The sequence below is a fragment of the Halichoerus grypus genome, chromosome 2 (genome assembly GCF_964656455.1).
Source record: "Halichoerus grypus chromosome 2, mHalGry1.hap1.1, whole genome shotgun sequence".
NCBI lineage: Eukaryota > Metazoa > Chordata > Mammalia > Carnivora > Phocidae > Halichoerus > Halichoerus grypus.
The window spans coordinates 152,017,994-152,045,304 of NC_135713.1; the positions used below are offsets into that span (position 1 = coordinate 152,017,994).

At 58.5% G+C, this 27,311-nt stretch overlaps 3 protein-coding genes across 14 annotated transcripts; 2 read left to right on the top strand and 1 right to left on the bottom strand.

Annotated features, from left to right (window-relative positions):
• The first annotated feature begins 161 nt into the window (after positions 1–161).
• CHRNB1 (cholinergic receptor nicotinic beta 1 subunit) lies at positions 162–8,195 on the top strand. The gene is made up of 11 exons (XM_036066346.2): positions 162–219; positions 304–443; positions 1,053–1,097; positions 1,612–1,721; positions 1,807–1,915; positions 2,241–2,388; positions 2,711–2,920; positions 5,865–6,088; positions 6,570–6,751; positions 7,083–7,230; positions 7,520–8,195. The coding sequence occupies exons 1-11, from the start codon at positions 162–164 to the stop codon at positions 7,658–7,660; spliced, it is 1,515 nt and encodes a 504-aa protein (XP_035922239.1). The 3' UTR covers positions 7,661–8,195.
• A 955-nt stretch (positions 8,196–9,150) lies between these two features.
• Positions 9,151–26,168, bottom strand: ZBTB4 (zinc finger and BTB domain containing 4). Of its 12 annotated transcripts, none has more exons than XM_078067857.1 (5): positions 24,023–24,173; positions 16,296–16,377; positions 15,990–16,059; positions 14,446–15,545; positions 9,151–13,735 (listed from the first exon to the last, which is right to left on the bottom strand). In XM_078067857.1, the coding sequence occupies exons 4-5, from the start codon at positions 15,534–15,536 to the stop codon at positions 11,773–11,775; spliced, it is 3,054 nt and encodes a 1,017-aa protein (XP_077923983.1). In that variant the 5' UTR covers positions 15,537–15,545; positions 15,990–16,059; positions 16,296–16,377; positions 24,023–24,173; the 3' UTR covers positions 9,151–11,772. The 12 variants fall into 12 exon arrangements, with proteins under 12 accessions (XP_077923983.1, XP_077923979.1, XP_077923985.1 ...); XM_078067853.1 differs by having other exon boundaries at positions 16,221–16,377; XM_078067859.1 differs by having other exon boundaries at positions 16,296–16,385.
• On the top strand, positions 25,716–26,861 carry SLC35G6 (solute carrier family 35 member G6). Its single transcript, XM_078067864.1, has one exon. The coding sequence runs from the start codon at positions 25,821–25,823 to the stop codon at positions 26,859–26,861; it is 1,041 nt and encodes a 346-aa protein (XP_077923990.1). The 5' UTR covers positions 25,716–25,820.
• Positions 26,862–27,311: the final 450 nt, after the last annotated feature.

Here is a 27,311-nt window from a genome sequence, read left to right on the forward strand (position 1 = left end):
GGGTGGCGGGCATTGGCAGTTGCTTGGGGCGGGACCAAGTCCCAGGGGCGGGGCGGGTGGGCTGGCGGCTGCCCCCAACAACAGGTGCACATTCCTGGGCGCCTCGTCATTTCCCCTGCGCTGGCGAACCGAGCGAACTCACTGAGCAACGCGGCCGGGCTATGACCCCAGGGCGGCTGCTGCTGCTGCTGGGGGCGCTGGGGGCGCCGCTCGCCCCTGGTACGTCTGGGCCTCAGGGGGGCAGTGACGGGGCCAGGGGTCGTGGCCGGGCGCGGTGGCTTCACTTCGTGCTCTCCTCTCCAGGCGCCCGCGGCACGGAGGCGGAGGGCCGGCTCCGCGAGAAGCTTTTCTCGGGCTATGACAGCTCGGTGCGGCCGGCGCGGGAGGTGGGGGACCGTGTCGGGGTCAGCATTGGCCTCAGCCTGGCGCAGCTCATCAGCCTGGTGAGGGCGCACGCCGGGGTGGAGGCCGGGCGCGCTGTCCGGCTGGGGGCGTGGCTTTGGGCGGGGCCGGAGCGGGGGCCGTCTGGGGGCGGGGCCTGGGGCGAGGCCAGGCCGGGAGATGGACAGGCCGTTAGCAGAGATCGGGTCGAAATCGGACCAGTGGACAAGCTGTGGGCGTGGCTGCTGGACCGGCCGGGGGTAGAGCCGGGTAGGGCGAGGAACCCTGAAGTGAGGCCGGGGCTACGGGAAGGCTGGGGGGCGGGCCTTGAGGCGTGGTCGCAGGCTGGGGCGGAGCTTGGCGCCGGACTAGGTCGGGAAACAACAGCGGGCGGAGATTCAGGGTTGGGTGAGTTACGGGCTGTGGGTGGGGCCCGGGACGGAGCAGGGCGGAGAGCCGGATTGGTAGCTGGATTGGCAGGCGGTGTAGACAGCCGGAAGTTTCCGGGATAGAGGCGGGGCTTAAGTCAATGCAGCATCTAGGAGGCGGGGCTTGGAGCCAAGAGAGAGGGACTCAGAAAAAGAGGGGTTTCCAGAGAGAGCTTGACCCGCCGAGCCCCTTCATTTCTCTCTATTCACATCACCTCTACCCTTTAAACTTTTCCCTTCTAGAACGAGAAGGATGAGGAGATGAGCACAAAGGTGTACTTAGACCTGGTATGGAGACCCCACGGGGTGGGAGAGGGCGTCCCGCTGCCTTTCCAATTTCCTCCAATGTCCCGCTCAGTAAGAGTGTATCTTGCATCACGACCTCAGAAAACATAACGGAACGGAAGCTTCAGGAGACAATACCTATCTTTACTATGGGAGTTGCATTCCACACATTTCTTATTCTAATTTTTTTAACAATGTTTTGGGGGCCGCTAACTTGATTCCCGACCCACTAAAGGGTCGCTAACTGCAGTTTGAAAAACAGTTTTAGTGGCTAGCTAGTGCAACCTCCTCATTTTTACAGACTAAAAACTGGGGGCCCAGGGCGAGGGAAGAGGAAATTGTCTGATGGGGTCCCAGCGAGTAAAGGTGCAGCCGGAATCAGAACCCCGACTTCCAGGACCATAGCCCAGGCCTGTCGGCTCCCCTTCCTTGCACTCCCTCTCCGGCTTCCTCCGGACATCCCACGTCCCCTCCCAGGCTCCAGTCCCGGACAGCCCCTCAGCCTCTGCTTCCACAGGAGTGGACTGACTACAGGCTGAGCTGGGACCCCGCGGAGCACGACGGCATCGATTCACTCCGCATCACGGCTGGATCCGTGTGGCTTCCGGACGTGGTGCTCCTAAACAAGTAAGATCTTCCCCCAGGCGGGGAGGTGGGCGGGGCCTCCGGAGGGCGGGGCCTGATCCCGACCGAGGAGGTTCCTCCCCCGCAGCAACGACGGGAATTTTGACGTTGCCCTGGACTTGAACGTCGTGGTGTCCTCCAATGGTTCCGTGCGCTGGCAGCCTCCCGGCCTCTACCGTAGCAGCTGCAGCATTCAGGTGCCCGGGCTTCCCCTGGCAACCCTGCTTCTTCCGAGACACGGCCTCCGCAGCGACTCCCGTCCCTCCTCCATTATCCCCCATAACCCTCCCATATCGCTCCCGTCCTCCTGATTTTGCGTTGTTTCATCCTCTCTGCCCACTGTCGCTGACTTGCAGTGTTTCTCAGTGACCTCACTCCCGTTGCCCATGGCCTCCCCTAATAACCTTCCAATTCGTCTGTGACCCTACTTCCCCGTGACCCGCCTGATGACCTCCCAACGCCCCCAGCCCCGAACAGTTCTCTGGCAGCTCTGGTGACACCCCCCACCCCCGCTCCATCCAGGTCACCTACTTCCCCTTCGACTGGCAGAACTGCACGATGGTGTTCAGTTCCTACAGCTACGACAGCTCCGAGGTCAGCCTGCGGACCGGCTTGGGTCCTGATAAGCGGGAGCGGCAGGAAGTGCACATTCATGAAGGGACCTTCATTGGTGAGTGGGCATGGCTCCCACGTCCATGGGCTTTATGATTTCCAGTTTCTAACAGGCTGATAAACACCCTCCTCCTTCAGCAATGCCCAATACAACCTGTGGGGTCGGGAAGGTAAGTGGGACTCTCTACATTTCGCAGATATGGAAGTGGAGACTCGTTCATCAGAGATGGGCTGCCCAGCCCAGTGTCCGCACCTAGCGCCTTATCACATCAGCCACCCTCGGGTCTAGGATGTGGCAGAGCAAGCCATATCTGGCAGCAATAAGGACAGGTCCCACATCTGTGTCCCTTTCTTCTCTCCTCCCCTCTCCTTCCTCCCAGAGAATGGCCAATGGGAAATTATCCACAAGCCTTCTCGGCTAATCCAGCCTCCAGCGGATCCTAGGGGAGGGGGGGAAGGACAGCGGCAAGAAGTCACCTTCTACCTCATCATTCGCCGGAAGCCTCTCTTCTACCTGGTCAATGTCATTGCCCCATGCATCCTCATCACTCTCCTGGCCATCTTCGTCTTCTACCTGCCGCCAGATGCAGGTAAGGGAGGGAAGAGCTGGCAACCCTCCTTCTTACCAGTTGCTCAGCTTCTTCCTGTCCACCCTGAATCCAGGCAAGGTTTTTCTGCCAACCCAAGCCATCATGGATTGTGCTTCAGCGATATTGCCCAGGTTTTCCCTTCAACCAGAGTCTTCTCATCTGGATCCAGGTTTTCCCTCTAACCTCAGGCTCTGCCTCCCCTCTGCTGCCCACTTCTCTCCATCCAGGAACTCCTGAACTCTTTCCTTCAGAATCCTAAGATCTCATCCTTGGAACCAACAAACTCCTGTGGTTAGACAACTCTCCCTTTCCCTTTCCCCATTCCTGGTATACTCCCCCCCACTCCCCCCCCCCCCCACCTACTAGTCCCTTGGAGATTCCCTTGGAAATAATAGCAACATTTCTCTAGGGGGCAGCATAATGTAGTTACAGAGTAACCTTGGGCAGATTCCTTCCTATGTGTCCCTACCTAACAGGATTATTTTGAGGATGAATTGAGTTAATAGAACTGTGCCTGGTACCAAGTAAGTTCTATGTAAGTGTTATTATTTTTACTGTTTTTGAGCACTTGCTATAAGTAGTACAGTTAACATGTTACATACATTTTTTTTTTAAGATTTTATTTATTTATTTGACAGAGAGAGAGTGACAGCGAGAGAGGGAACACAAGCAGGGGGAGTGGGAGAGGGAGAAGCAGGCTTCCCGCCGAGCAGGGAGCCCGATGCGGGGCTCGACCCCAGGACCCTGGGATCATGACCTGAGCCGAAGGCAGACGCTTAGCGACTGAGCCACCCAGGCGCCCCAACATGTTACATACATTAACTCAATTCTTTTTTTTTTTTTTTTTAAGATTTATTTATTTATTTTAGAAGGGGGAGGGGCAGAGTGAATCTCAGGCCGACTCTGCGCTGAGCGCAGAGCCAGACACGGGGCTCGATCTCATGACCCAGAGACTACGACCCCAGCCGAAATCAACAGTCGGACCCTTAATCGACTGCACCACCCAGGCGCTCCTACATTAACTCAATACTAATCTTTAGAACAACTCTGTGAGGTGAATACTGAATTGTCTTCCCACTTTACAGAGAAGGACAAAGAGGCTGAGAGAGTTTAAGTCATTTGCCCCACATTATAGTTAGAGAGACGTAGTGTCGCGATTCCAACTCTGGTTGGTGCCAGTCTGATTCTGAGACTGAAATCCTTAACTCTGGTATTTAAAGTATGCTTTCCTTCTCTCTGGCATCAAGTTCTCTGTCTAGGGAAGGAAAGTGATCCAGCTCTAGAACACACTTCCAAATGTAACTTCTACTTCCTCCCGGAGCAGAGCAAATCTTGGAACCCAATATTATATAGGACTTAAGTAGAGCAGACCATAAAAGTTTTTTATTTCAATACCTTCCTTGAAGTTTGAGGTGCCTATTTTATGCCACAGGAATATTCAGCCACCTGGCATATCCTTATATACTTTGTTTCCTTTTTCAGATCCTTCAAATTGCTATTTAGTTCCTTTAAAAAAGCTACAAGGGTTGGTCTATTCATTCATGCAATGATATTTGTTTAGCATCTATAATGTGTTAGGTAGGCACTGGGAATACATCAGTGAATAAAAGAGACAAAAATCCTTGCCCTTGTGGAGTTTACATTCTAGTGGGGAGACAGTCAATAAACTGCATGCAGTTTATTAGATAGTATATTAGAAGAGGACAAGTCCTAAGGAGGAAAATAAAGTAGGAAAAGTGGTTAGGGAGGATGAGAATGGGGGTAGGGGTTACAATTTAAAATCGAACAGCCAGGGGGCGCCTGGGTGGCCCAGTTGGTTCAGTGTCCGGCTCTTGATTTCTGCTTAGGTCATGATCTCAGCGCTGGGCATGGAGCCTGCTTAAGATTCTCTCCCTCTCCCTCTGCCCTCCCCCTGCCAAAAGAATAAATAAAAATAAAATAGAACAGTCAGGGGCCCCTGGCTGGCTTAGTCGGTACAGCACGTGACTTTTGATCTTGGGGTTGTGAGTTCAAGCCCCACACTGGGTGTAGAGATTACTTAAAAATAAAATCTTGAAAAGATAGAGAATGGTCAGTGAATGCCTCAATAAAAAGGAAATATTTGATCAGTATTTGAAGGAAGAGTTGAAGGGGGTGAGAGAATGACCCTGGCAGATACCTGGGGGAAGAATGTACCAAGTGGAGTTAACAGTGAATGCAAAGATCCTGAACTGGGAGTGAGCCTCGCATATCCATGAAATAGCCAGGATAACTGAATGAAGGAAGCAAGAGAAAAACAGTAGGAGATAAAGTCGGAGAGATAATGGGAAGAAGCCCTTGTCAACCACACTGAGGACTGGCTTTTGTGCTAAAGAAGATGAGAAGCCACTGGAAGGTTTTGAAAAGAGAAGTGATACAATCTGATTTACATTTTAACAGGATCAATCTGGCTGCTCTGTTGAGAACAGTCAGCAGGGGGAAATAGGATGAAGCAAAGAGGAGGCCTTTATAATAACTCAGACCTGAGGTAATGGTGCTTTGTACGAATATATTTTGAAGGTACAGCCAGTAGGGTTTGCTATGGATTGGATATAGGATGAGAGCGAGAGAGGAGAGTTGAGAATGACTGATAGGACTTTGGCCGGAGCCCCAGGAAAGATGGATTTGCCATTCATGAAATGTGGGAGCCTGTGAGGGGGTTTGGTGGTCAGGGGATTAGTTTTGGGACATGTTAAGTTTGAGACGTCTATTGGACATGGAAGCAGAGAGGTTAAATCAGCAGATGGCTATAAATCTGGGGTTTAGGAGAGTAAGTCTGGGCTGGAGGTATAATTTTAAGAGTCATCTGCATGCAGTTGGCCCTTCCAAAAGCCTGTCCTTGTGTGGGCTGGAGGTCACTGAAAATGCCATGGAAATTGCCTTCTGGCAAAGCCTAATCCTTCTGCCTTCCCCTCTGGCCCGCAAGGAGAGAAGATGGGGCTGTCCATCTTTGCGCTGCTGACCCTTACCGTGTTCCTGCTGCTGCTGGCAGACAAAGTTCCTGAGACCTCCCTGTCTGTCCCCATCATTATCAAGTACCTCATGTTTACCATGGTCCTCGTCACTTTCTCAGTCATCCTTAGCGTCGTAGTCCTCAACCTGCACCATCGCTCACCCCACACCCACCAAATGCCCGTTTGGGTCCGCCAGGTAAGATGTCCTCCTCCGACCTGTGTTAACTTTCACTCCTGGTGTTCGTTTTTTTGTGCAGGTATCCCTCCTGCAACCCGCCTACCAACTTCAACCTTCCCTTTCTCGGACCTAAGGGAGAACTGCAACTCCTGGTGGAATGTTCTAGTGCCGGGGCCTGTTGGATGTTGAAACGTTGCGCAGTTAACTTTACCCTCCCGACACTGTCATGTCATAGATTCCTCACTTTCTTCGTCAGTACTACTCATACTGGGTCTCAGGGAAACATTCCCAGGGTCAGGTCCTGTCAGGGTGGAAGCCCTCGGAACTTTCCTTTCCAGCCAGGACGCCTCGCAACCCACTTAGGAGCGCTGGAGGCTGTGGGCTGGGGGGACGCGCGCACGCATGCGCGGGGATGGGCAGGTGGATGCGAACGGCGGGCCGCTTCCTTTGCGGTCTGAAAGCGTGAGAGCCCCCGCCAACACGCCTTTCTACTCAGCAGATCTTCATCCACAAACTCCCTCTATACCTGGGTCTGAAGAGGCCCAAACCGGAGCGAGACCTGATGCCGGAGCCGCCTCCTGTAGCCCTCAGGGATTCTCCAGGAAGTGGCTGGGGTCGGGGAACAGATGAATATTTCATCCGGAAGCCACCGAACGATTTTCTCTTCCCCAAACCCAACAGGTAGTACCTACTCCCCGTCGCCTACAAGGAAGGGAGAGAGGGAACTACAGTTCCCAGAAGACTGTGCGGAGGCAGGCGGCTTAAGGTCCCAGAAGATGCCCTTGGGCATCATGGGAATTGTAGTACCTCCCTCCCACCTTCCACCGCCTACTTTGCGGAAAGGCGGAGACTAAGGCGTATAGAGATGGGAGGAATTGCGGAAGGCTGGAGAGGTCGCCGCTGGCGGGGAGAGCCTAAAAGGCCTTCTCACGTTTTGAAAACTGACAAGAGTGTTGGAGGAAGGGGTCGGGACGGAGCCTTGAGCGTGGCCAAACTGTCGCGCCTCTTCCAGGTTCCAGCCTGAACTGTCTGCCCCGGACCTGCGGCGACTTACCGATGGTCCAACCCGGGCTGTGGGCCTGCCTCCCGAACTACGGGAGGCCGTTTCCTCCATCAGCTACATCGCTCGGCAGCTGCAGGAGCAGGAAGACCGCGACGCGGTAAGTCCAATGAGGGTGGAGCAGGGCGGGGCCTGGGTGGCCTCGGTTCCGCCCGCAGACCCCGGCCCCGCCCCAGCACCCGCTCTTGTTTCTGATTGGAAGCTCGCCTCCCTTGGTCCCGCCCCCTGCTTTCCGACTGGTTCCTCGCTCCATCGGTCGTCCGCAGTTTCGTTTTCCTCGGTCCCGCGGCCCGCCCCTGTTTCTGAGCCGTGGGAGAAGGGCGAGGGTACGGGGCAGGCCTTCCCTGGGGCTCTGGAGCTCAGGGACCGTGTACTCTGCCTACCCCCAGCTGAAAGAAGACTGGCAGTTTGTGGCCATGGTAGTGGATCGCCTTTTCCTGTGGACCTTCATCATCTTCACGAGCGTTGGGACCCTCGTCATCTTCCTGGACGCTTCGTACCACTTGCCCCCTGCCGACCCCTTTCCTTGAGGACAGAGGGCCAAGACGCAGGTCCTCGGCCAGCTGAACTGAGAGTTGGGCAGTGCTGTCTGTGCCTTTCTGCCTCTCGACTCCACTAGGAATCCAGGCTTCCCATATCGTTGCCTTTCTGGGGGGAGCGCCCAAGTGGGACGGGGCCGACTGAAGCCCTGGGCCCCACCAGAAATGCACTATCGGTTTATTTATTCTTTGGCTTCTTGTAGAAGTTCCTTTGGATAGCAACACTAGGTTGCCGGTAGAATGGAACAAAGAAGAAGTAGACTGTCCGCCCTAGGAGGGCAGGAACTGCGTCTTGTTCACTGTAATACCCCAGTACCTAGCACAGGCCCTGACCTGACAGGTGCTTCACATTTGTTGAGTGATTAGAGAATTTTTTTTTTTTTCCTGGAAGGAACTACATCAGTTAGTAGTGCTTATGTTTGCATGTTGGGACTAGTGGTCATTCTCTTTGTTTTTACTTTCCTGTAATTTATTGTTTTGTAATAAGTGTTATCCTTAGGATTAAAAAAAAAGGTTATTTCTAAAAGGATGCATTTGTAATGGGGGGGGGGAAGAGCACTTTAAAAAACCTTCATTCAGGTTCCAGCTTTGGTGCTCAAACTTTGGATAAGGTACTAAGCCACTCTGGGCCCGAGATTCCATGACTGTAAAATGAAGCTAAGAATAGTATCTGTCCCCAAGTCTGAAGGTCACATGAGAAGATGGGAGCAAAAGCTCTACACAGTATACATCAGAGTTCGCAAACTGGTGTGTTTGTGTGACCTGTGTTGTTGGCCTGCACAATTTTTAGTGTGAGTTAGCTACTTTAAAAATTTGGATATTGCACAGAGAAATTTGGATTTCTGGCTTCTCTTGGGGAAAAAAAAAAAAATTAAACTACAGTAACACCAGGCCTGATTCCCCTGTTGGCAGCAGCCTGCTAGTGCTGATCAGTGTGATGGCCCACCCTGGTCAAGGTATTTGCACCAGAACTCCTCAAAGCCCCCACCCAGCCGACCAGCTTGGCTCATTTTACTTGCCCGTTCCTCCGTAACATTAGACAAAATCAAGGGGAGGGGTGGGGAGATGAGTTGAAGGCAATGAGAGGCTAGGAGTAGAAAAAGAAAGGTGGTGGTATCTCACGACCATCCCTCACTTTATGGCCATTTCTTTTCGATTTGGAGAGCGGGTCGCACCAGGTGTAAGGCGCACGGGACATTAGGATCTTGTGCCCAGCAGGCTGTGCGAACTGGGCTGAGTTAATGTTTCTGCCTGGAGGTCAGACCAAAGTCAGCTTGAGCCCTAGTGGCTGCAGCCGTTACGGTGAAGTACGCAGGGTCACCAAGCCCTCACACCTCCTCAGCTGCTGGAGGCTGTGCCCTCAGAGGGATCATACAGCCACAGCTCCCAGGATCCCTGGGAGACAAGGTAAGCATGTCCCTGTCCAGCCGACTCCCCAGCCACGCAAAGAAGTGCACTTGGCATCCCAGTGCGGAGCACAGTTTGTTTGTCTTGTTGGTTTATTGGCCTAGAGAATTGGACACACACACAGATGCGGAGATAAATATTGGTCAGTTTCTCTAAATCTGGGTCCTCACTACGTATAGAGCTAGTCTGTAGGATTCTAAACCTTGCGTGCTGTGGCACAGAACCAGTGGCCTTTCCACTCCACCATCACCCTTCTCCCCAGAGAACATGGGGAAAGAGGGCACAAACTGACAAGACTTGAATAATTTTCAAAAGACGGAATTGCAAAATCCCAAATTTCCAACATCTGAAATTCACAATATTCAAGTTCCCCAGCTCGGATACACGTATTTTAATCTCCAATTTGCCACAATCTCATTTGTTGCCCAGAACCACCAAATTCTGGAAGCTAGTTTCCTAAATCATATTTTCAAAAAAATAAGTGTCTACGATCTCAGTTCTCCCGAAAATGTCTGTGGTTTTGGAATTTTGACCTGTTCTGAAATTCAAATCCCCCGGTCCATCCTCAACTCCTTCCGTTTCCTGTGCCTTTCTGCCTCAGAGGAGTGCAGGTTAAGGATATAGGAGAGCTGTCATCACATCTGCCCCCTGCCTCCAAGGCTCTGTCTCCCTTGTGGTTCCGCTGTGTGTGTGTGTGTGTGTGCGTGTGTGTGTGTATATATATATATATGTGTGTGTGTATATATATATATATATATAAAATTTGTGTGTAGATATATATATATGTATTCTTTATTATGTTCTTTTTTCGCAGTTTTTCTAAAGTGCCAGAAACGAGATTTGTGGGAATTTTTTAGTGATTTTTTTTTTTTTTTTTTTGCATTTCCCGTTTTAAGCATTTTACCCCCTTAAAAATTGGAACTTGGTACATTCAGTAGGAACTCTTCACTCGGACTGTGGCCAAGACCAGGAAAAGTGCAAAGAGACAGAGGAGGAGAGAAGGAATGACACTCCTCCGTGGTTAACATTCAGGAGCCTGTCAAAAACCTCCCCCTTCCTGTAGACTGGGAGGGTAAGAGGAGGCAGGAGGATGCTCCTGGTCCTTCCCCCAAGCTCACCTCCCTCCAAAAGCCATGATCTTGCCCTTTCAGCCACGAGAGAGGGCAGCCATCTTGGCCCCGGAAAACAGTAGCTGGGATTAAGCTCCCATCTCAATGGTGGCAGCATTTCCCCCTTTTAAACTGCACTCCTCTAATTCCCATTTATCAGATTTGCTCCCCCAAACTGACTCTCCCCTTGTGAGCTGTTTTTTTTTTTTTTTTTTTGGGAGGGGGGAGGTGGGTGGGATGGGAAATGTTCATCCAATCACAGAGTGGGGACGCCCGGTCGTCAAAGAGAATTAGGAGCAAACATTTCTTCAACTCCCCCACTGGAAGGAAACATACGGACCCCTGACCAGGGTTAACTAGTGCAAATTAGGGATTAGGGACTGTTTAAGGTCCCTGCGCCCCATCCCTAGGCTGGGATCTTTGGGTGTGGGGAACTGAGTCAAAGATGGGGTGTAAGGTGCTATTCTGGAGGAAAAGTTGGTGGGGATACCCCAAAGCCCACCAAGGGAGTAGGATGGTTCCCCAAAAACCACCTGGAGTGAATGGTGAGGGAAGCGACACTGGGGAAGATGGAGGTAAAGGTAAGGATGGGAGGTCATGTGCAAATCTTGGGCTTACCCACCCATCCAACCCCCATCACTTTTCTGGCTATTTGGTCTAGTCTGGGAGAAACCATCAGGAAAAAAACAAAACAAAACCAGGGAGAAAGTAGATTCCCTTCCCCGTCCCATATGGAGCTCCCTCCTCCTGGCCCCCAAATCTGATTTAGCCCAGAAGAGGCCATAGGTAGAGGCAGGAAGAGGTGTGATCTACTCACCTCTTTGCCTTGGAAGAATCTGGGGCTCACTGGATTTGGGGGTCAAGATAGGGCCAAGAGTAGTGCTGCCCTGGGCTGGGAAAGTGCTCAGCCGTGGAACAGATGGGTAGCCCTCCCCCCAACACCTCCTTGACCTGGATTGGAAGAGGCCATCTCCAGAGTCTAGGAGAGGAGGAATATGGAAGATCTAAAGGCATGGAAGCCAAGGAGACAGGGACATAGAAACCCACCCCTGGGAAGAATGGAAGCCACGCTTCCAGATGGGCGGGTGTCAGGTATCACAATGGTCTGGTCCAGGCCCTGGGCCACGAAGAATGGAATGTGCTAGGAAGCATCTAGGCAGGGGCTTAGAGAAAGCTTCAGAATGAGGGGAGGTCACTAGGTGAGAGAGATGGTTTCCCCCCCGGGGTTTACGAATCAGGAGGGTAGGTTAGACATTCAGAGCTGGTGGGGGCCGTGAGTAGAGATTCATATAAGTATATTGCTCAGTTGCCCCAAGGGCTGGAGAAAGGATGGGAGCTGGCCCTGCCCCTCATGGAGGCCATTCCCTGGAGGAGAACTGAGAGGGGAACCACCCAAGATCCCTTCCCAGGAGATGGGAAAACTACAATCTCACACAAAGCAGCCTGACCCCTGAGCTCCAGGGGCCCCCAAGTCCCTGCACAAGAGTGTGGAGGGGCTCCCAAGGGGCAGGGAAGCCAGGGAGCTGGTAGTGGCAGGGGGTTCGGGGAGGGTGGCATCTGGTGAAAGGGGGGAGGTGGGCCCAGAGCTCACCCCACATCTCCCTTCTGGGTTCTCTCAAGCCCTGCCCTTTCCCCTTCTCCCTTAGGAGGGACTGGTGGAGGAAGAGTGGGCGGAGGTGGGGTTGGGGGAGTAGGGGGTGCTGCTTGAGGATTGACTGCGTAGCCAAAGACCCCTGGAAGGAAGGGAAGGGCCCCCCCACCCTTCTCGTCAGGTAGGACCATGTTAAGAGCAACCGGGAGAGCGGCCAGGTTGCTGAAGTTGTAAGGGTAAGCGGCAAGGAGCTGGGGGCCATAGACGAGCGGGTAGGGCTCTGGGTAGAAGGTGACTTTGGCAGCCCCCAACCCCTCCGCGCGGTCCCCCTCCCCGGCCCCCACGGGCCCCTCGCTGCCACTTTTCCCCCTCCCACCGCTAGGTTCCCTGCCGCTCCCAATCAGAGCCAGTGGAAATTCCTGCACAGGCGGATACGCATAGGTGCCCCCTCCTGCCACCAGCGGGGGCTCCTCACCCCCTGAGATGACAGGGTCCTGGAGAGAGGCGGCCTCGGACGCTCCCTCCGCAGCAGCAGCGCTCCCGCCACCGGCCTCGCCGCTGGACGAGGAGACTTGCATCTCTTGGGGGGCCTCCTCCTTGACCTCCCCGGCTCGGGTGCCGGCGCTGCCCTTGGAGTAGGCGATGACCGGCGTCGGGGTGCCCCCGGGCCGCTCGGCCGCGTGCCTCTGGCCGTGGCGGCTCAGGGCGGCCGCCGTCTTGCACACCTTGGCGCAGTGCGGGCAGGCGAAGCGGCTGGAGGGCCTGCGGCCGCCGCGGGAGCCGTGCGCGCCGCCGCCGTGCGCCTCCTGGTGCTTGCGCAGCTTCCGCAGGCTGGCGAAGGTCTGGGCGCAATCGGCGCAGCGGTGCCTCCGCTCGGCCCGGGCGCGCCCCGCGGGGCCCTCGGCCGCCGGCGCGTCCTCCCAGCTCCTGCGCTCCGGCTTCTGTCTCCAGCGGGGCGGCCGGCGGCCCCGGGGCAGCGCGCCGCCCCCGCTGCCGCCCGCGCCCGCCGCCCCGGCCTTGCGCTTGGGCTTGTAGGAGTAGTAGGGCCGCCAGAGCTGGTCCTCCCCGCCAGCCCTCGATTCCTCCTCGTCCTCGTCCTCGTCCTCGTCCTCGTCCTCGTCCTCGTCCTCTTCGTCGTCCTCCTCCTCGCTCTCCTCCACCTCCTCTCCGCTCAGCTCCCCAGGGCGCAGGTCAGTCTCTGAGATGCGGCGCTTGACAATGGCCTCCTCGCCGATCCGCACCGTGATCTGACACAGTGGAGGTGGGGCCTGGAGCTGAGAGGGGCCCCGGCCAGGCCCCGCGGGGGGACCCCCACCCCCGCCAATCCCGCCGGCTGGCTTGGCCGTGTAGGTCAGAGTCCTTCCGGCCCGTGGGTTCCGGCCCTTGGCCTCCTCCGTGGCTGTGGCCGGCCCCGCGGCGGTGGCCGGGCTGCCCGCGGTGGCCGGGCTGGTTGGCGTGGCTGCAGGCTGAGGGGGAGGAGGTGGGTACTCACGTTTTTTGGGGGGCCTCGGGGGAGCAGTGTAAGTGATGACCGAGGCAGCTTGGGCTCCCCCCGTGTTGGCCGGCCCACCCCCTGCCCCACCACTGCTACTGCCCCCGTGAACAATGACAGAGGGAGCCGGGCGGGCGAAAGCGATGACAGAGGGTGGGGGGCCGGGCTGGGGGGCAGGTGGGGGTCCGGGCGGTGGGCTGGCAGGCATGGCTACAGGGGCCGGCGTGCTGAGGCTTGGAGAGAGGGGAGCCTCGGGGGCTCCCTGGCTGTAGGTCTTATAGGGCCGCTTGGCTGCCCGCATGGGGAGCAGCCGGTACAGCTTGAGGGTATTGAGCTTGGGCTTGTAGCCTCCATTGGGTGTCTTCTCACTGGCTAAGAGGCCGGGGCTAATGCCGTGGAAGGCTCGCTGGTGGGTCTTCAGGTTATAATAAGTGACAAAGGTCTCCCAGCAGAAGATGCACTGGTACCTGGGCCAGGACAGCAGGGAACAGGGCGGGGACAGAGACACTGGAGTCAGGGGCCCTGAAGCCAGGGCCTCAGCTTCCCACGTCCTCCACTCAGACCTATGGCTCCCCCAGCGCTCACCCTCCTTTCATGCTGCTTGTCCCATCCTGCCAGCCTCAGGAGAGGTACCAGTCCTAGCTCAGTGCCCCCCACCGGCTGTGAGACGCTAGGCCCCAGCTGGTCCATCTGCGAACCGGGAATAATCACACGCCTTGCCTAACTCACGCAGCCTTCTTTGGAAGCTCCGGTGACAGAGCAGGGGGTGGGGGGTGGGGGGAAATGTCTCATGAGCAGGGACGTATGGCGGAAAGACACCTTCCTGCTCCCCGCGGGCATGTCTGCACCCCCCCCCCCGCCCCGTCTCTTCCTATGCGGGCAGCTTCCTCTTCCCGCCCCGGCCTTCCCCACAGCACCAGGCCAGACCCGGCACCCAGAGGTGCTAGTGAGCATCGGGGGCAGGGAGCCGAGGCTGGAGGGAGGCGGCTGCCCCAGTGACGGGGAGCAGGGGTGAGTGGGTGAGCGGGCCGCTGTCGACGAGACTCCCTGGGCCCCACGCTCTGCCCGCCCCTCCCCGCTGTGGTCCCTGGCGCCCCGACTCCTGCCCAGCTCCGCTCGGCCGGCCGCCGCCGCCGCCACCCCCCGGGCCCCTGCGTCCGGCCGCCGGGCCGCTCACCTGCGCTCCCCAGTGTGCCACACCTCGTGCTTGGTTCGGTACTCCGCCAGCGCGAACACCTTCTCGCAGTAGCGGCAGGGGTACTTCCGCCGCCACGAGTGCACGTTGCTGTGCCGCTTCAGGCTGGACAGGGTCACGTAGGAGCGCTCACAGGCGGCGCACACATACAGCACGTGGCCGCCCACCACCTTCACCACGTGCTCGGGGCCGCCTCGGAAGCCCACCGGCGCTGGCAGGGCGGAGGCGTCCACCCCCGCGGGACCGCTGGGGCCCGAGCCCCCGGAGCCCAGCCCCGCAGACCCCCGGGTGCCGGCCCCCCGTCGGCACTGCGCCTCGTGGGTCTGCAGCCGCTTGGGATGGATGAAGCTCTTGCCGCATCGCGGGCAGGGCAGGGGCCGCCGGGACAGGGGGGCCTGCGAGTCAGAGGCCTGGGCCTCAGCCCTGTCGCCCTCCCACTCCCCGGCGGGCCTCGGCCCGGGCCCGAAGCTCTCGTCTGCGGGCTGCGAGGCGGCCATGGCGGCTGGGGCAGGAGGTACCCAGGCATCGCCTCCCTCCCCCAGGCCCTGCAGGCGCGAGATGCCCAGACGCCGCCCCAGAGCTCCGATCTCCGCCACCGCTGCCCCGTCCCCTCCGCCGCCGGGTAGGGCAAGCCGGGCACTGTAGATGAAGTTGAGGACATCAGAGAAGGCAGCTGCTGGGACCCCTGGCAGCTCCAGGACCCGGGGGGGGGAGGAAGTGGGGGGTGAGGCCGGAGGGGGGGAAGAGGAGGAAGAGGAAGAAGAGGAAGAGGAAGAAGAGGAGGAGGAGGAAGAGGAAGAAGAGGAGGAGGAAGAGGAGGAGGCAGCTGTGGTGGTGGCGGGGTTGGGGGCAGGGCCCCCAGTAACTGGCGGGAGGGGCAGCGGAGCTGAAGCGAGCAGGGCCTCTCTGAAGAAGGGACTGGAAGCAGCCAGGACGCTGCGGTGAGCAGGGAACTTGGTGTCTCCAGCTATGAGGGTGACATCACAGAAGAGGCCGCGGAGCCGCTGCTCATTGAGCTGGCGCAGGACGGCGGGGGCATGGGACGGGTCCGTCACCTCTGCTGGGGGGGGCATGGCGCCAGCCTGGATGGAGGAGCAGCCGGGGGCAGGATGTCAGAGGCCGGGCGGAGGGGCGGGGCCTCTGTCATCAGGGAGGTGAGCTGGGAGGGCGTGGGGGGGCTGCTGTTGGTCAGAGACTGGAGAAAGACTGACACACTTCGGGCTGCAGAAGGCAGGGGTTAACCTTAGCCATGCGCGTCTGGCCAGCATCCAACCCCAGGATGGCAAATGCTGGGGCTGGAGGCGGCCAGGGCTGGCTCAGGTCATGGCGAAGGTCAAAGGCTCCCAAGTCCGCAGACCAGAGACGTCAGCAGTGGTCACCTTTCTCCGGCCCGGAGGACGAGGAGGCCCCCAGGACAACTACTGACCACTGACCACTTCGCAGGGCGTCCCAGCCTCGAAAAACTGCCTCGTGTCTGGTTCCCCCCCCCCCACCCCCCCCCCGCTGCGGGCGCTCGCCCGTCTCACCTGAGGGCACAGCCAACATGGAGCAGAGCGGGGGTGGCTCAACGAGTCCCTTCTGCGGGGCCTCTTCCTTCTGGGGAGAAACAGACCACGTCCTCAGGAAGGGAGCTGGCCCGGAAAGGACCCCAGGAGGTGGGGGCGGCACCCGGGCTGCTCTGCAGACCCTGACCCCCTCCCGGGGGCCTGTCAGGTTCTTGGTTAGCTGCATCCAGCTGGGGCTAGGAGGGCACACACTTCTTTGCAAAGCCCCGTTCTGCTGCTGGCCGGGAGAAGTACCAGCACGAGGTAATCTGCATGCTCCCAATTCACCTCCACACAACACGGCGGCGTAGCTCAGTCCCATAGGTCCAGGGAAGCCTCTTGGATCACTCTCAAGTCCCTTTGGCCCAATCTTCAGGGCTCAAAAGAAAATCAAAGATTTGCATGTTGTCTTTCATTATAATAGCCTCATTTACATATCAAAATAGATTTACTAGAGGTTTTTTATTGGGCCCAACTGCTAGACAGTCAATTTAGCAGAGGACCTGCACACACCCACACACACACCCCAGTCCCATAACTCTTGGAGCAGGTTTCTGGTGCCCGGTGACCACCAAAGACCTCAGACTGATACATACACACACGCCCGCTTGCTCCAGTCTCTGGAGGGCACTGGAAAGGCTGTCAGACCCAGCATGAAGCAGCTTGGGTCCCACTCCTTACTCTGAACGCTGGTGGCTTTGGGACTTTGGCTTAAAAGGGGGGAAGGGAAACGCAACCCCTGACCTCGGCTCTTGCTGGAAGGCCCATCCGAGAGGAATGGCAGGCGACCCCGATTTGAGCTGTGGTGGTCACCACACAGTAAGCCCCTCACACCTACCTCCCCCATGGTGGGCACAGTCAGGACTCTGGGGTCCCAGTTCTCAGCGGGAGACCTGGGTTCCAGAGCCATACAGTCGCACACAGCTGGGAATAACAAGAGGGCCTGTTCACCGAGCAGGCCTGCTGAGCTGAGGCCCCTCTCGTCCACCCTCCAGGAAACCCGGGAAGGCTCTCCTTCCCCACGCCCTGGGCCACATGCAACCTCTGAGGTACCCTGCAGCGGGAGTTCCTCACACATCCCCCCTCCCCACCAAAACACCATGCTCTTTTCCCCTTTATTAGTCATACGATCTGGGCTGCAAAGCCTCCCTGCCACAGCCCGTGTCATGTTCCCAAAAAGACTGCTCTGATTCCTCTCCTGGAGGAGGAAGGTGGTAAAGGGGGGTGCTATTCAAAAGCTCTAACAGCCCCAACTGCGAGGCACACACCAGTACTGGGTCAGGTGGTACCCCTTTAGATGCTGGATCGAAGGGGGCGGGAATCCTGCAGAAAGCACCCCCATCCCCTACAGAAGCTGCCCCGCGTGCGGGCTGCTGTCCAGTTCTGGTGGTAAAGTGAGGAAAGAGGGAGAGGGCCCCCCCCTTCCATGATAGCCCCTGGGCCGCTGGGCCCCCCCCCCCCGAGAGCCAGCACTTCACTTGCATGACCTCCTCCGCTCCTCATCACTAGCCTAAAGGGAGCAACTTAGTTTCCCTGTCATAGAGATTTTATTTTTAAGTAATCTCTACACCCAATGTGGGGCTCGAACTCACAACCCTGAGGTCAAGAGTCGCATGCGCCACCAACTGAGCCGGCCAGGCGCCCCAGCTTCCCATTTTAAACAGAAAGCCTGGGTGGCTCAGTCGGTTAGGCATCTGCCTTCGGCTCAGGTCATGATCCCAGGGTCCTGGGATCGAGCCCCGCATCGGGCTCCCTGCTTGGCGGGAAGCCTGCTTCTCCCTCTCCCACTCCCCCTGCTTGTGTTCCCTCTCTCGCTGTGTCTGTCAAATAAATAAAATCTTAAAAAATAAAAAAAATGGACAGACTGAAGCTAGAGATGCCAGATAGCTCACCCAAGGATGTGTGATCAGCTAGTACCAGGGCTGGGGTCTGATACGGGGAAGTCTGGCTAGAAAGCCTGTGTTCTTGGGGCGCCTGGGTGGCTCAGTCGGTTAAGCGGCTGCCTTTGGCTCAGGTCATGATCCTGGGGTCTTGGGATCGAGCCCCACGTCTGGCTCCCTGCTCAGCGGAGAGCCTGCTTCTCCCTCTGCCTCTGCCTGCCACTCTGCCTACTTGTGTTCTCTCTCTGTCAAACAAATAAAATCTTAAAAAAAAAAAGAAAGGCTGTGTTCTTGACCATAACTGTGGCACATCAGGAAGAAGGACAGGTTTCTAGCTGTGATATTGTGACACTGTAGGAAATATGTATATTTGGTCTTCATCCCCATTCCTGACACGGTGCTCCTAAAACTCTTACAATTTCCCAAGTGATAGGGGGGCTAGGAGCATCTTTTGTACTAATATTTGGTCTTTGACCCTGGTCCCTGACACAGAACTCCTAAATCCTCTGGAATTTCCTGGGTGGCAGGAGTATTTTTTGTTCTCAGTGAGGTGACCTTGGTGGTCTCCTGGAGAGTTTCAGGTTGGGGGCTGGTCACCCCCAAGCCCAAGCCATGTTTAGAAGCTCGGGGCTGGGCGCTTGAGTGGCTCAGTCAGTTAGGCATCTGCCTTCGGCTCAGGTCATGATCCCAGAGTCCTGGGATCGAGTCCCGCATCGGGCTCTCTGCTCAGCGGGGAGTCTGCTTCTCCCTCTGCCTCTGCCGCTCCCCCTGCCCCCACTTGTGCTCTCGCTCTCAAATAAATAAATAAATAAATAATAAAATCTTTAGAAGCTCGGGGCTTTCGGCTCACCCCCATCCTCCACGGAGGGGAGAGGGGCCAGAGATTGAGTTAATAATTGATCATGCCTACGTGATGAAGCCTCCATAAAAATCTCTACACTGTGGGGTTCACAGAGCTGCTGGGTCAGTGAACACATTCACCTGCCGAGAGGGCGGCGTACCCCAACTGGCGAAGGTAGAAGGGCCTGCGCTCAGGACCTTTCCAGGCTATTCACATGAATTAGCATATTCTTTATTAGGCAATAAACCAGTAAACCTAAGTAAGCATCAACCTCAGTTCTACCGGGCCATTCTAGCAAATTCTCTAGCATATTCTCGAAGCTGAAGAGGGGGTCATGGGAAACCCCGATGTTCAGCTGGTCGGCCAGAAGTATGGGAGGCCCGGACTTGTGGCTGGCATCTGAAGCGGGCAGTCTCATGGGACTGAGTCCTTAATCTGCGGGATCCGACTGTACTCCACAGGGATGGTGTCAGAATCGAGTTGAATCGCAGGTCATCCTGCTGGCACCCGAAAACTGGTCTGTGGGACGAGCACAGTGCTAAGCTTTTATCTGCCTCATCCCCTGTCAACACTCAAAAGGACCCCCAGACAGCCACAGCGGGGTCTCTCATCAATCCCACTGTACAGATGAGTAAACTGAGGCTTTCAATGCGAGAAACTCCTCACGTGAAAGAGGAGAGGATGCAGTGGTGGGGTGATCCGCCCCCCCTGGCTCGCTGCTAACCAAGCCAGGGTTTGGACCCAGCTCCCCGGAGTTCAACTGCCCATCAATGGCGACTACCCTACGGGGTTTTACAGGAGGTGAAGACAGGAGTTATGTGACCCTGGGCGAGTTCCCTAACCTCTCTGTATCTCAGGCTGTTTGTCTGTAAGGTGGGGATAATGAGTCCGTTCCCCCTTCGGAGGCTGGTCTGTAGACATTAAATGAGCTCATGACGTGGCAGTACCTAGTAGAGTACTTGGCTCTTGGTAAGTGCTCAATAAACGCTATCGCTCTTATTATTATCTCGGAACTCAGTCCCGAAAAGTAGTGGGGGGAAGTGGTAGAGAAGAGGAGGCAGAAATCAGGCTTCATGGCAGGTTGGTGGCTCTGTGGTTTTTAGTTTATTTGTTTTCATGGTTTCCCCGCTCTTGACTGGCTACGTGATCTGAGAGGTGTGACCGAGGGGCGGCTCCGAGAGCCTCCTGCTGTTCCCTCTGCCCGAAATGTTCTTCCTCGGACAGCCCCACGCCTCGCCACCCCACCTCCTTGAAGCCTAGCCTCCGGTCCCCTTCTCCTGGAGGCCTTCCTGGCCACCCCCGCCTCCCTACACTTCCTAGTCCTCTCCTCTGTCTTCCTCCTTGGCACTCAGCACAACGTACTGTTCATGGCTCTCTAGAACGTCAGCTCCGAGGGAGGGAGGTGTTCACTGCTTTGCTCACAGCTATCACCATTGCTTAGACCGGTGCCGGTCGGTACATAATGGGAGAGTTCCAAAATATTTTGGGGAGTGAATGGATCTGCCTCCTTCAAAAAGTCATCCCGGGGTCTGTCTGCCCTCAGGAAGGAAGCCAGCCTCAGTGGCGGACTGAGCCGGCCAGCAGCTGGGGATGAGGAGGATGACGTGACCACGGCCGGCACACTCATGCTTTGCCTGATACACTCCCAGGGTTTTGCATGGATTGTCTCACCGCATGATTTCCTCCGAGCGGCCATCCAAGGTTGGAATCTGTATCATCCCTATTTTACAGATGCAAAAACTGAGACCCACAGAGGGATATACCCTGCTCAAGGTCACTCAGCGTGTGAGCACCAGAGTTAAAATGCAGAACCAGGCTCGTGTGAACCTCGATGCAAAATCTTTCCCCTCTTCCAGGCCTCGGGATCCTGCCCTGAAGGGGCCTGTGGGCGGCCAGTGGGTCACAGAAATCACCACATGAGGTCTCACGTGCTAAGCCCTAACTGTGTCCTGTCTGACGCCACCCTCTCCTTCGCTCCCCGTGTCCAGCCCTCACCAGGCAGGGTTGGATCTGCGGCCCGGCTTGGGAATGGCTGCGGAACGCTTCCCTTCAACCCGCCTCTGGCCCCCGAACTAGCTCAGGCCCTTGTTAACACTTGCCTGGCCCAAGGTTATTCCCCTGCCTCCAGGCCTACCTCCCGGTGTCCTGTCCTCCTCTCCCTGAGGGGCCCTGTCCCCAGCCGGCTCAGGCTGCATTGGTCCTGGGCTCGGAAACCTTCACTGGCCCATGCTCACTCGGGAATAAAATTCAGATGGCTCAGCCAGCCATCTAAGGGTCCGGTTCCAATCTTCCTTTCCAATCCTGCCTTGCGTTAGACTTCCTTCAGGCACCCAGGGGGCTCTCCCACCTCAACGTGCCCTCCCCCGGCCCCCTGGCCCCCTGGCCCCCCGTCTTTGCCTGTGCCATCTCTCCCACCAGAGACGCAGTCTCTCCCAACCTCTTGCCCAAAGCCCTCCAAAATGTAACTCAAATGCCACCTCCCTCTTGGCCCTCCCCTACCCAAAGGCCAAGGACAATCTCTCCTGTGCCTGGCTCATCACCACTGGGTGCCCCCGTGGCCAGCACCCAGCACCCAATTGTAGGTCCTCACTGCCTAGGCTGGGACTCCCTGCGTCATTGTCAAAGCACGCTGGTCTTCTGAGACGGACTGGTACAGGTGCTAGGTTCTGCAGAAACGGGGGAGAAGTGGGGGGGGGCGTGCACAGAGAGGCCCGCAGAAAGCTTCGTTCAGAAAGGCAGCAGAGAACGGCCTGGAAGAGCACAGGATCTAGAGCTTTTCCTCTTACCAGCAAAGTGGCTTTGGGCAAATGACTTAACTTCTCTGGGCCTCAGCTGTCTCGTTGGAAAAAGGGAGATCATTCGAACACCTCCTTCCACGGGGTGTTGCAAAGAGTAAATGGACGAGCATATACAAAGGCACGGAGAACAGCGCGTGGTACACCGTACGTACTCGGTAAGAGTTTGCTGCTATTGTTATTAGCGAGGCCCCGCCGAGGGGCTCCGCAGGGGCGAGCACAGGCAGAGCCCCCAGACTGGAGCTACCTTGCAGGTACATTTTCCACGTGCCATTTATGTCCTTGTTGGAAGACAGGCAGGGCAGGGATCTAGCCCCATTTTACAGATGAGCAACGGAGGCTCGCTCAGGGCCAGTGCCAGGGAGGAAGCGGCAGGGCCAGGAGCCCTCAGTTCCAGTCCAGGCCTCCCTCCCCTCCAGCAGGCCCTAATGCACCTGTTGTGTGGGCCTCACACAGAGGCCGGCGGCCCCCACTCCCATCACACCGGAGGGCCGACCACAGTGCCCTCCTAGCCCCCCTCCCCCCAGCCAGGCCCGGCGCAGCACACACACCACTCACCCCTACACACACACACACACACACACACACACACACACACACACACAAAGGTGAGGAAAACCTGTTCTGAGCAATCTGCCTAGTGAGCGAATTCCATTCCCAGACCCTTCCGCAGTGGCAGGAGCAGCGCCGCGTGCGTGCGTCACAGAAGAGCAGGGAAAGCAGAGGTACCCGGGAGGGGGGCAGAGAAGAGGGTGAAGCCGGAGGAGGGGACTGAAAACTTCGTGTTTCTTTTCTCCATGTCAGTGACCAGAGTCACACCCGGCCTTTACATAAACATGGCCAAGAAGCCACCGTGCCCGTGCAGGCTTAGTTTCCCCGCGGCCGCCAGGCCTCTCCTCCCGGTGACCCTGACACGCTGGGCGGGCCGCGAGGGGCAAGCACTGAGACCCCGCACAAAGACGCGCCGGGCCACTCCGACAACACCCAGGCCTCCCGCCCGCTGCCCTTGCTCTGCCCCATATTTATCTCCCTGCCTTCGTCAGAACATACCCCCCAGCAGCCCCGCACGGCCGCTCGGACGCGCAGAAGGCAGGCACGCACACTCGGCCAGGGGCTGATCTCTCCAGGCTGAGGCCCACATTGCCCTTGTCACACCACCTCCCTCCCCACAAGTGTTTTCTGACCAGCTCGCCTCCCAGCCCCACAGCACGGACAGGCGCCCACAAACAACGTCACAAAAGAATCCCAGAGAGAACGTTACAGACACACAACCTTGCCCTCGCCCGGCTGCGCACAATCCCATAAACACAACCTGCCCATCTCCCCCCGCCCCCAGCCCCTCTCACAGCAGCGCCCTGGGCCCCACAAGTACCTGGGGACACACCCTGAGGGGTTCTCACTTGCCACAGATCCTCGGGACCTGAATTCTAGACCTGCTCCCCCCTGTGCAACTCACTCAACACACAAACCCACAAAGCCAGCTGGCGGGCCATCCTCGCCAACACCGGGCCACACCTCGGCGGGGCACAGAAAGGGGACCCGGACGTGACACCTTCCGACCCAAAGGTACACAACAGCCCCCTCCGGACGGGCACATCTCCACGGCACGCTCGTGCCCTCCACAGCACATACGCTAACCACGCCAGCTATGCAGAAAACAACAGTTCATAAATAGTTCATATGTGCCAGAAAACACATGCCTACATCAAACATACATAAAACCACACATTGGACTAACTCCGCATGGATTGTGCCCTGCTTTCCAATGCGGACCTGTCACCCAAAGCCACAGGGCCACCTCTTGTAATTCTGCCCCACATCTCTGGACACCCCTCCATCAGGCTCTCTGTCCCCGCGGCTCAGGGACGGCCCTACCCGGACCCCTGGCTGCCGGACGAGCAAACGGTGGTGCCCAGGAGAGGTTTACCTTGCCCCACAACACAGCAGGAGACACACAATCTCCGGGACTCACAGCCACAACCTTGCCCCGACGGCACGGCGGCTCCGGGGCCCCCGCTCGCCCTGCGCACCCCGCACACCCCAACTCCGGGGCTCTGGGCGGCCCACCCCTCCCCCTCTCCGCCTGGCTCCTACGCCATCGCCCTCCCAGCAGCTTGCAGCGCCGGCCCGGGCTCACACCCGCCCCACCCCACCCCCAACCTGCCCCACGGGGGGGGAGGGGGGCACCGGGCTGCAGAATTAACCCTTCGGGAGGGGAGGGAGCGCGGCCCCCCGCCCCGGCCCCGGGCGATCTCGCCCCCGGGCCGCCGCCGGGTCGGACGCCGCACCGGGGCCCCCTTAGTCGCCCCCCAGCGCCGCGCGCGCCTGGAGGCGGGGCCAGTCTCAGCCCCCGACCCCTAAGCCCCCAGGTCAACCCCAGAGGGGAGCAGTCGCGGCGCGGGGCGCGGCCCGGGCCCCCGCGGCGCCGGGCAGCGGGGAGGGGGCCCGGCTGTTGGCTCCGGTCCGCCCTGGCCCTGCCCGGTTCGCCCCGGGGCCCACCTGACTGCGATGGCGCCGCGTCCGCCAGGCCCGGCTCATCCCCGTGGCCGCCCCCGGCCGCTCCGGTTTCGCCCGCCTCCAGCTCCGGCTCCGGCTCCGGCTCCGGCCCCGGCCCCCCCCAGCGCCCGGCCCCGGCCCGGCCCCGCCGCCGCCGCCGCCGCCGCCGCCGCTGACATCATCGGCTCCCCCCCGCCCCGGTCCTACCCCCACCCCCACCCCCGGAAACAGTACCCCCCCAGCGCCGCCGCCGCCGCCGCCGCCGCCGCCGAGAGGAGGCCGGCGCAGCGCAGCCGACACCGACGCAGGGCTCCGCGCTCAGGCTCCGGGGCGAGCGCGCCCGACGGCCTCGGCCCGGACCGATCCCGGGACCGGAAAGGCGCAGCGCCGGGCCGCCGGGCGGGTGGACACCGAGCGGGCGCGGGCCTGGCCGCGGCACCCCCGCAGGCCCGCACGACCACCCAGTCCCGGGCAAGGGACGCCCCCCGCCCCCTGCACGCCCTTCACTCGGCGGGGCACAGCGCCCAGAGCACGCACACCCTCTCCGCAGACACACAACATGGCAGGCTCACAATCCGGCCCAGCGGGACCCGCAGACCCAGGCTCAGCACACTCACGGGGGCAGCCCTGGACACACGCACATACCCAACCCCCTCCCCAGAAATGCGCAGGGCCCCCCCGCCAGGCTGCGGGCCGGGCAGGCCGGAGCCCTACAGAAATGACTACCGGTGCAGATGAACACGCAGCTTGGTATTTTGTCCCCACCGGCAGAAATATCCACATCTGTATACTTGTGCATAAATGCAGAGGCCTTGGTGTGCACCTCCCGGGACACCACCAACAAAACACCAGGTGGAAGCACACAGAAGAAACACACATTCCTGAAACTCCAGAGGGACAGTCCCAGAGACTCCTCCCTGGCGTTCAAAAATTCAGAACTCAGGAGACACAGCGGCCAGCCCCTCAGAGCTCCTTCCCGAAAAGCCTTTCTGAAACAAGGTGAGACATACGTAAACAAAGTAATACAAAGCCAAAGAAGTCTCATCACAGAGCTACTCAGAAAGAAGAAAAAAAAAGAGAGAGAGAGAATGAGACAAACTTTGGAGCCAGAGAGACAGACATAAAGAGCCAGCCGGCTTGGAAACAATGAGAAACTAGGCCCACCCCCACCTCAGGAAGGTTCCAGGGAAGAACCTCCCACCCCCACCTCAGGAAGGTTCCAGGGAAGAACCCCACTCCCACTCCAACCAGGTCACAAGGGCTGGAGCTCCGAAGGGCCCAGGCCCCCTGAGCCAGGAGTAGAGGAGGAAGTCCAAGGAAAGATGGTGAGTGTGGGGGTCAGGGAGGCATAGCCCCCTTCCCCGTAGCTCCTGGCCGCTCCCTTTTGTCTCTTCCCCTACAACTTTCCCAGCTGTCCTGGAGACACCCACAAATGAAACTCACAATGGTGTACCCAGATGTCCCCGGAACCCGTGACATCACACAGACGCCCAGCATCTGAGGCTGCCTCCCCTTCCCCAAACCAACAGAGCACGCTTAGGTCCTCTTTTTCTTCTCCACGGAACAGCTCACCCAGAGAAACACGATGCTCCAAGACCGCTCACCCCCTGCTTCCTGCTTTAGAGGCCCAAGGCCCAGACTGTACCCCCCTCATCCAGTTTCAGGCCCTTTCTAGCTCCCGAGGGTTCTCCGCAGCAAGACAGCCTGCCCCCCCGGCCCCCCGTTACTGTCCCACGAGGTCCCAGACCCCAGCCTGGCATTCGCCCCCCCCCCTGGGGCCCCCGGGCCCGCGGCTGCCCTAATGCCCCAGCTCCTTTCTCCCTCACAGGCTGGCAGTCACCCCTACTTCAACCTGCCTGACTTCACCCAGCCATCGCCGCCCTCCACTCCGCCCAGCCTCCCCTCGCACCAGCGCTGCCGGCCCTCCAATGCCACCAAGGGCCTGCTCGTGGCCCTGCTGGGTGGGGGCCTGCCGGCTGGCTTTGTGGGCCCCTTCTCCCGTATGGCTTACCAGGCTTCCCACTTACCCTCGCTGGAGCTGCTCATCTGTCGGTGTCTCCTCCACCTTCCCATTGCCCTACTACTGAAACTGCGTGGTGACCCACTGTTGGGACCTCCCGATGTCCGGGGCCGGGCCTGCCTCCACGCCCTGCTCAACGTCCTCAGCATCGGATGCGCCTACAGCGCAGTTCAGGTGGTGCCTGCCGGCAACGCGGCCACGGTCCGCAAAGGTTCTTCCACCGTCTGCTCTGCTCTCCTTGCCCTCTGCCTCGAGAGTCAGGGGCTCAGCGGCTATGACTGGTGTGGTCTGTTGGGCAGCACCCTGGGACTAATCATCATTGTGGGACCCGGACTAGGGACACTGCAGGAGGGGACCACGGGCCTCTACACCGCCCTGGGCTATGTGCTCGCGTTCCTGGGCGGCCTGGCACTGTCGCTGGGGCTCCTGGTCTACCGCTCCCTGGACTTCCCCTCTTGCCTACCGACAGTGGCCTTCCTGTTTGGCTTGGTGGGGCTGGTGGGCTCTGTGCCAGGCCTCTTTGTACTGCAGACCCCTGTGCTGCCCAATGATCCTCTGAGTTGGAGCTGTGTGGGGGCCGTGGGGATCCTCGCCCTGGTCTCCTTTGTGTGTGTGAGCTATGCAGTCACGAAAGCCCACCCCGCCCTGGTGTGCGCCGTCCTGCACTCCGAGGTGGTGGTGGCCCTGATGCTGCAGTATTACGTGCTCTATGAGACCGTGGCGCCTTCCGACATCATGGGGGCAGGGGTGGTGTTGGGCAGCATCGCCATCATCACCGCCCAGAACCTCAGCTGTGAGAGGGAAGGGCAGGTGGAGGAGTGAGATCGCACTGGAGAGCCTGGGGGTTGGGGGGGCAGGGGGAAATAGAAGGACAAGGAGAGGCTGGAATACAAACATGGGAGAAGAGGTGACCGGAAAAGAGCTGATATGGGAGAGGGACACCCCTTGGAGTCAGGGGTGGAGAGGGACTCTGCCTAGAAGACCTGGAACAAGCGTGGGGACCAAGACATGAGGAGTCTAGGCTGGGGCTTGGGGATCAGGGCATAACTGCAGGGTAAGTAAGGTCTGAGGAGCAAACCAAAGGGGCTGAGAGGCAGTCCGGCCATGAGCCATGGGGAGGATTTCTCCCTCAGCAGCAGAGAGAAGAGCATTGGGGCTGGAGTGTTTGGGCGGCTTTCAGGCGAACGGACAGAGCGAGCAGCGGGGGTAAGGGAGTGCGCCTTTCTTCTCCTGAGAGCCCGTTTCCTTTCCTCATGGTTATGCCCCCCCCCC

Bases quoted from the DNA above. Each gene is read 5' to 3' on its own strand.
- CHRNB1 (XM_036066346.2), top strand. From the start codon at position 162: ATGACCCCAGGGCGGCTGCTGCTGCTGCTGGGGGCGCTGGGGGCGCCG. The intron at 2,389-2,710 runs GTGAGTGGGCAT...CCTTCCTCCCAG, and splicing joins TCATGAAGGGACCTTCATTG to AGAATGGCCAATGGGAAATT. The intron at 7,231-7,519 runs GTAAGTCCAATG...GCCTACCCCCAG, and splicing joins AGCAGGAAGACCGCGACGCG to CTGAAAGAAGACTGGCAGTT.
- ZBTB4 (XM_078067853.1), bottom strand. From the start codon at position 16,282: ATGCAGATTACCTCGTGCTGGTACTTCTCCCGGCCAGCAGCAGAACGG. The intron at 16,060-16,220 runs GTGTGTGCCCTC...GTTTCTCCCCAG, and splicing joins GAACGGGGCTTTGCAAAGAA to AAGGAAGAGGCCCCGCAGAA. The intron at 13,736-14,445 runs GTGAGCGGCCCG...GTCCTGGCCCAG, and splicing joins TGGCACACTGGGGAGCGCAG to GTACCAGTGCATCTTCTGCT.
- SLC35G6 (XM_078067864.1), top strand. From the start codon at position 25,821: ATGCCCCAGCTCCTTTCTCCCTCACAGGCTGGCAGTCACCCCTACTTC.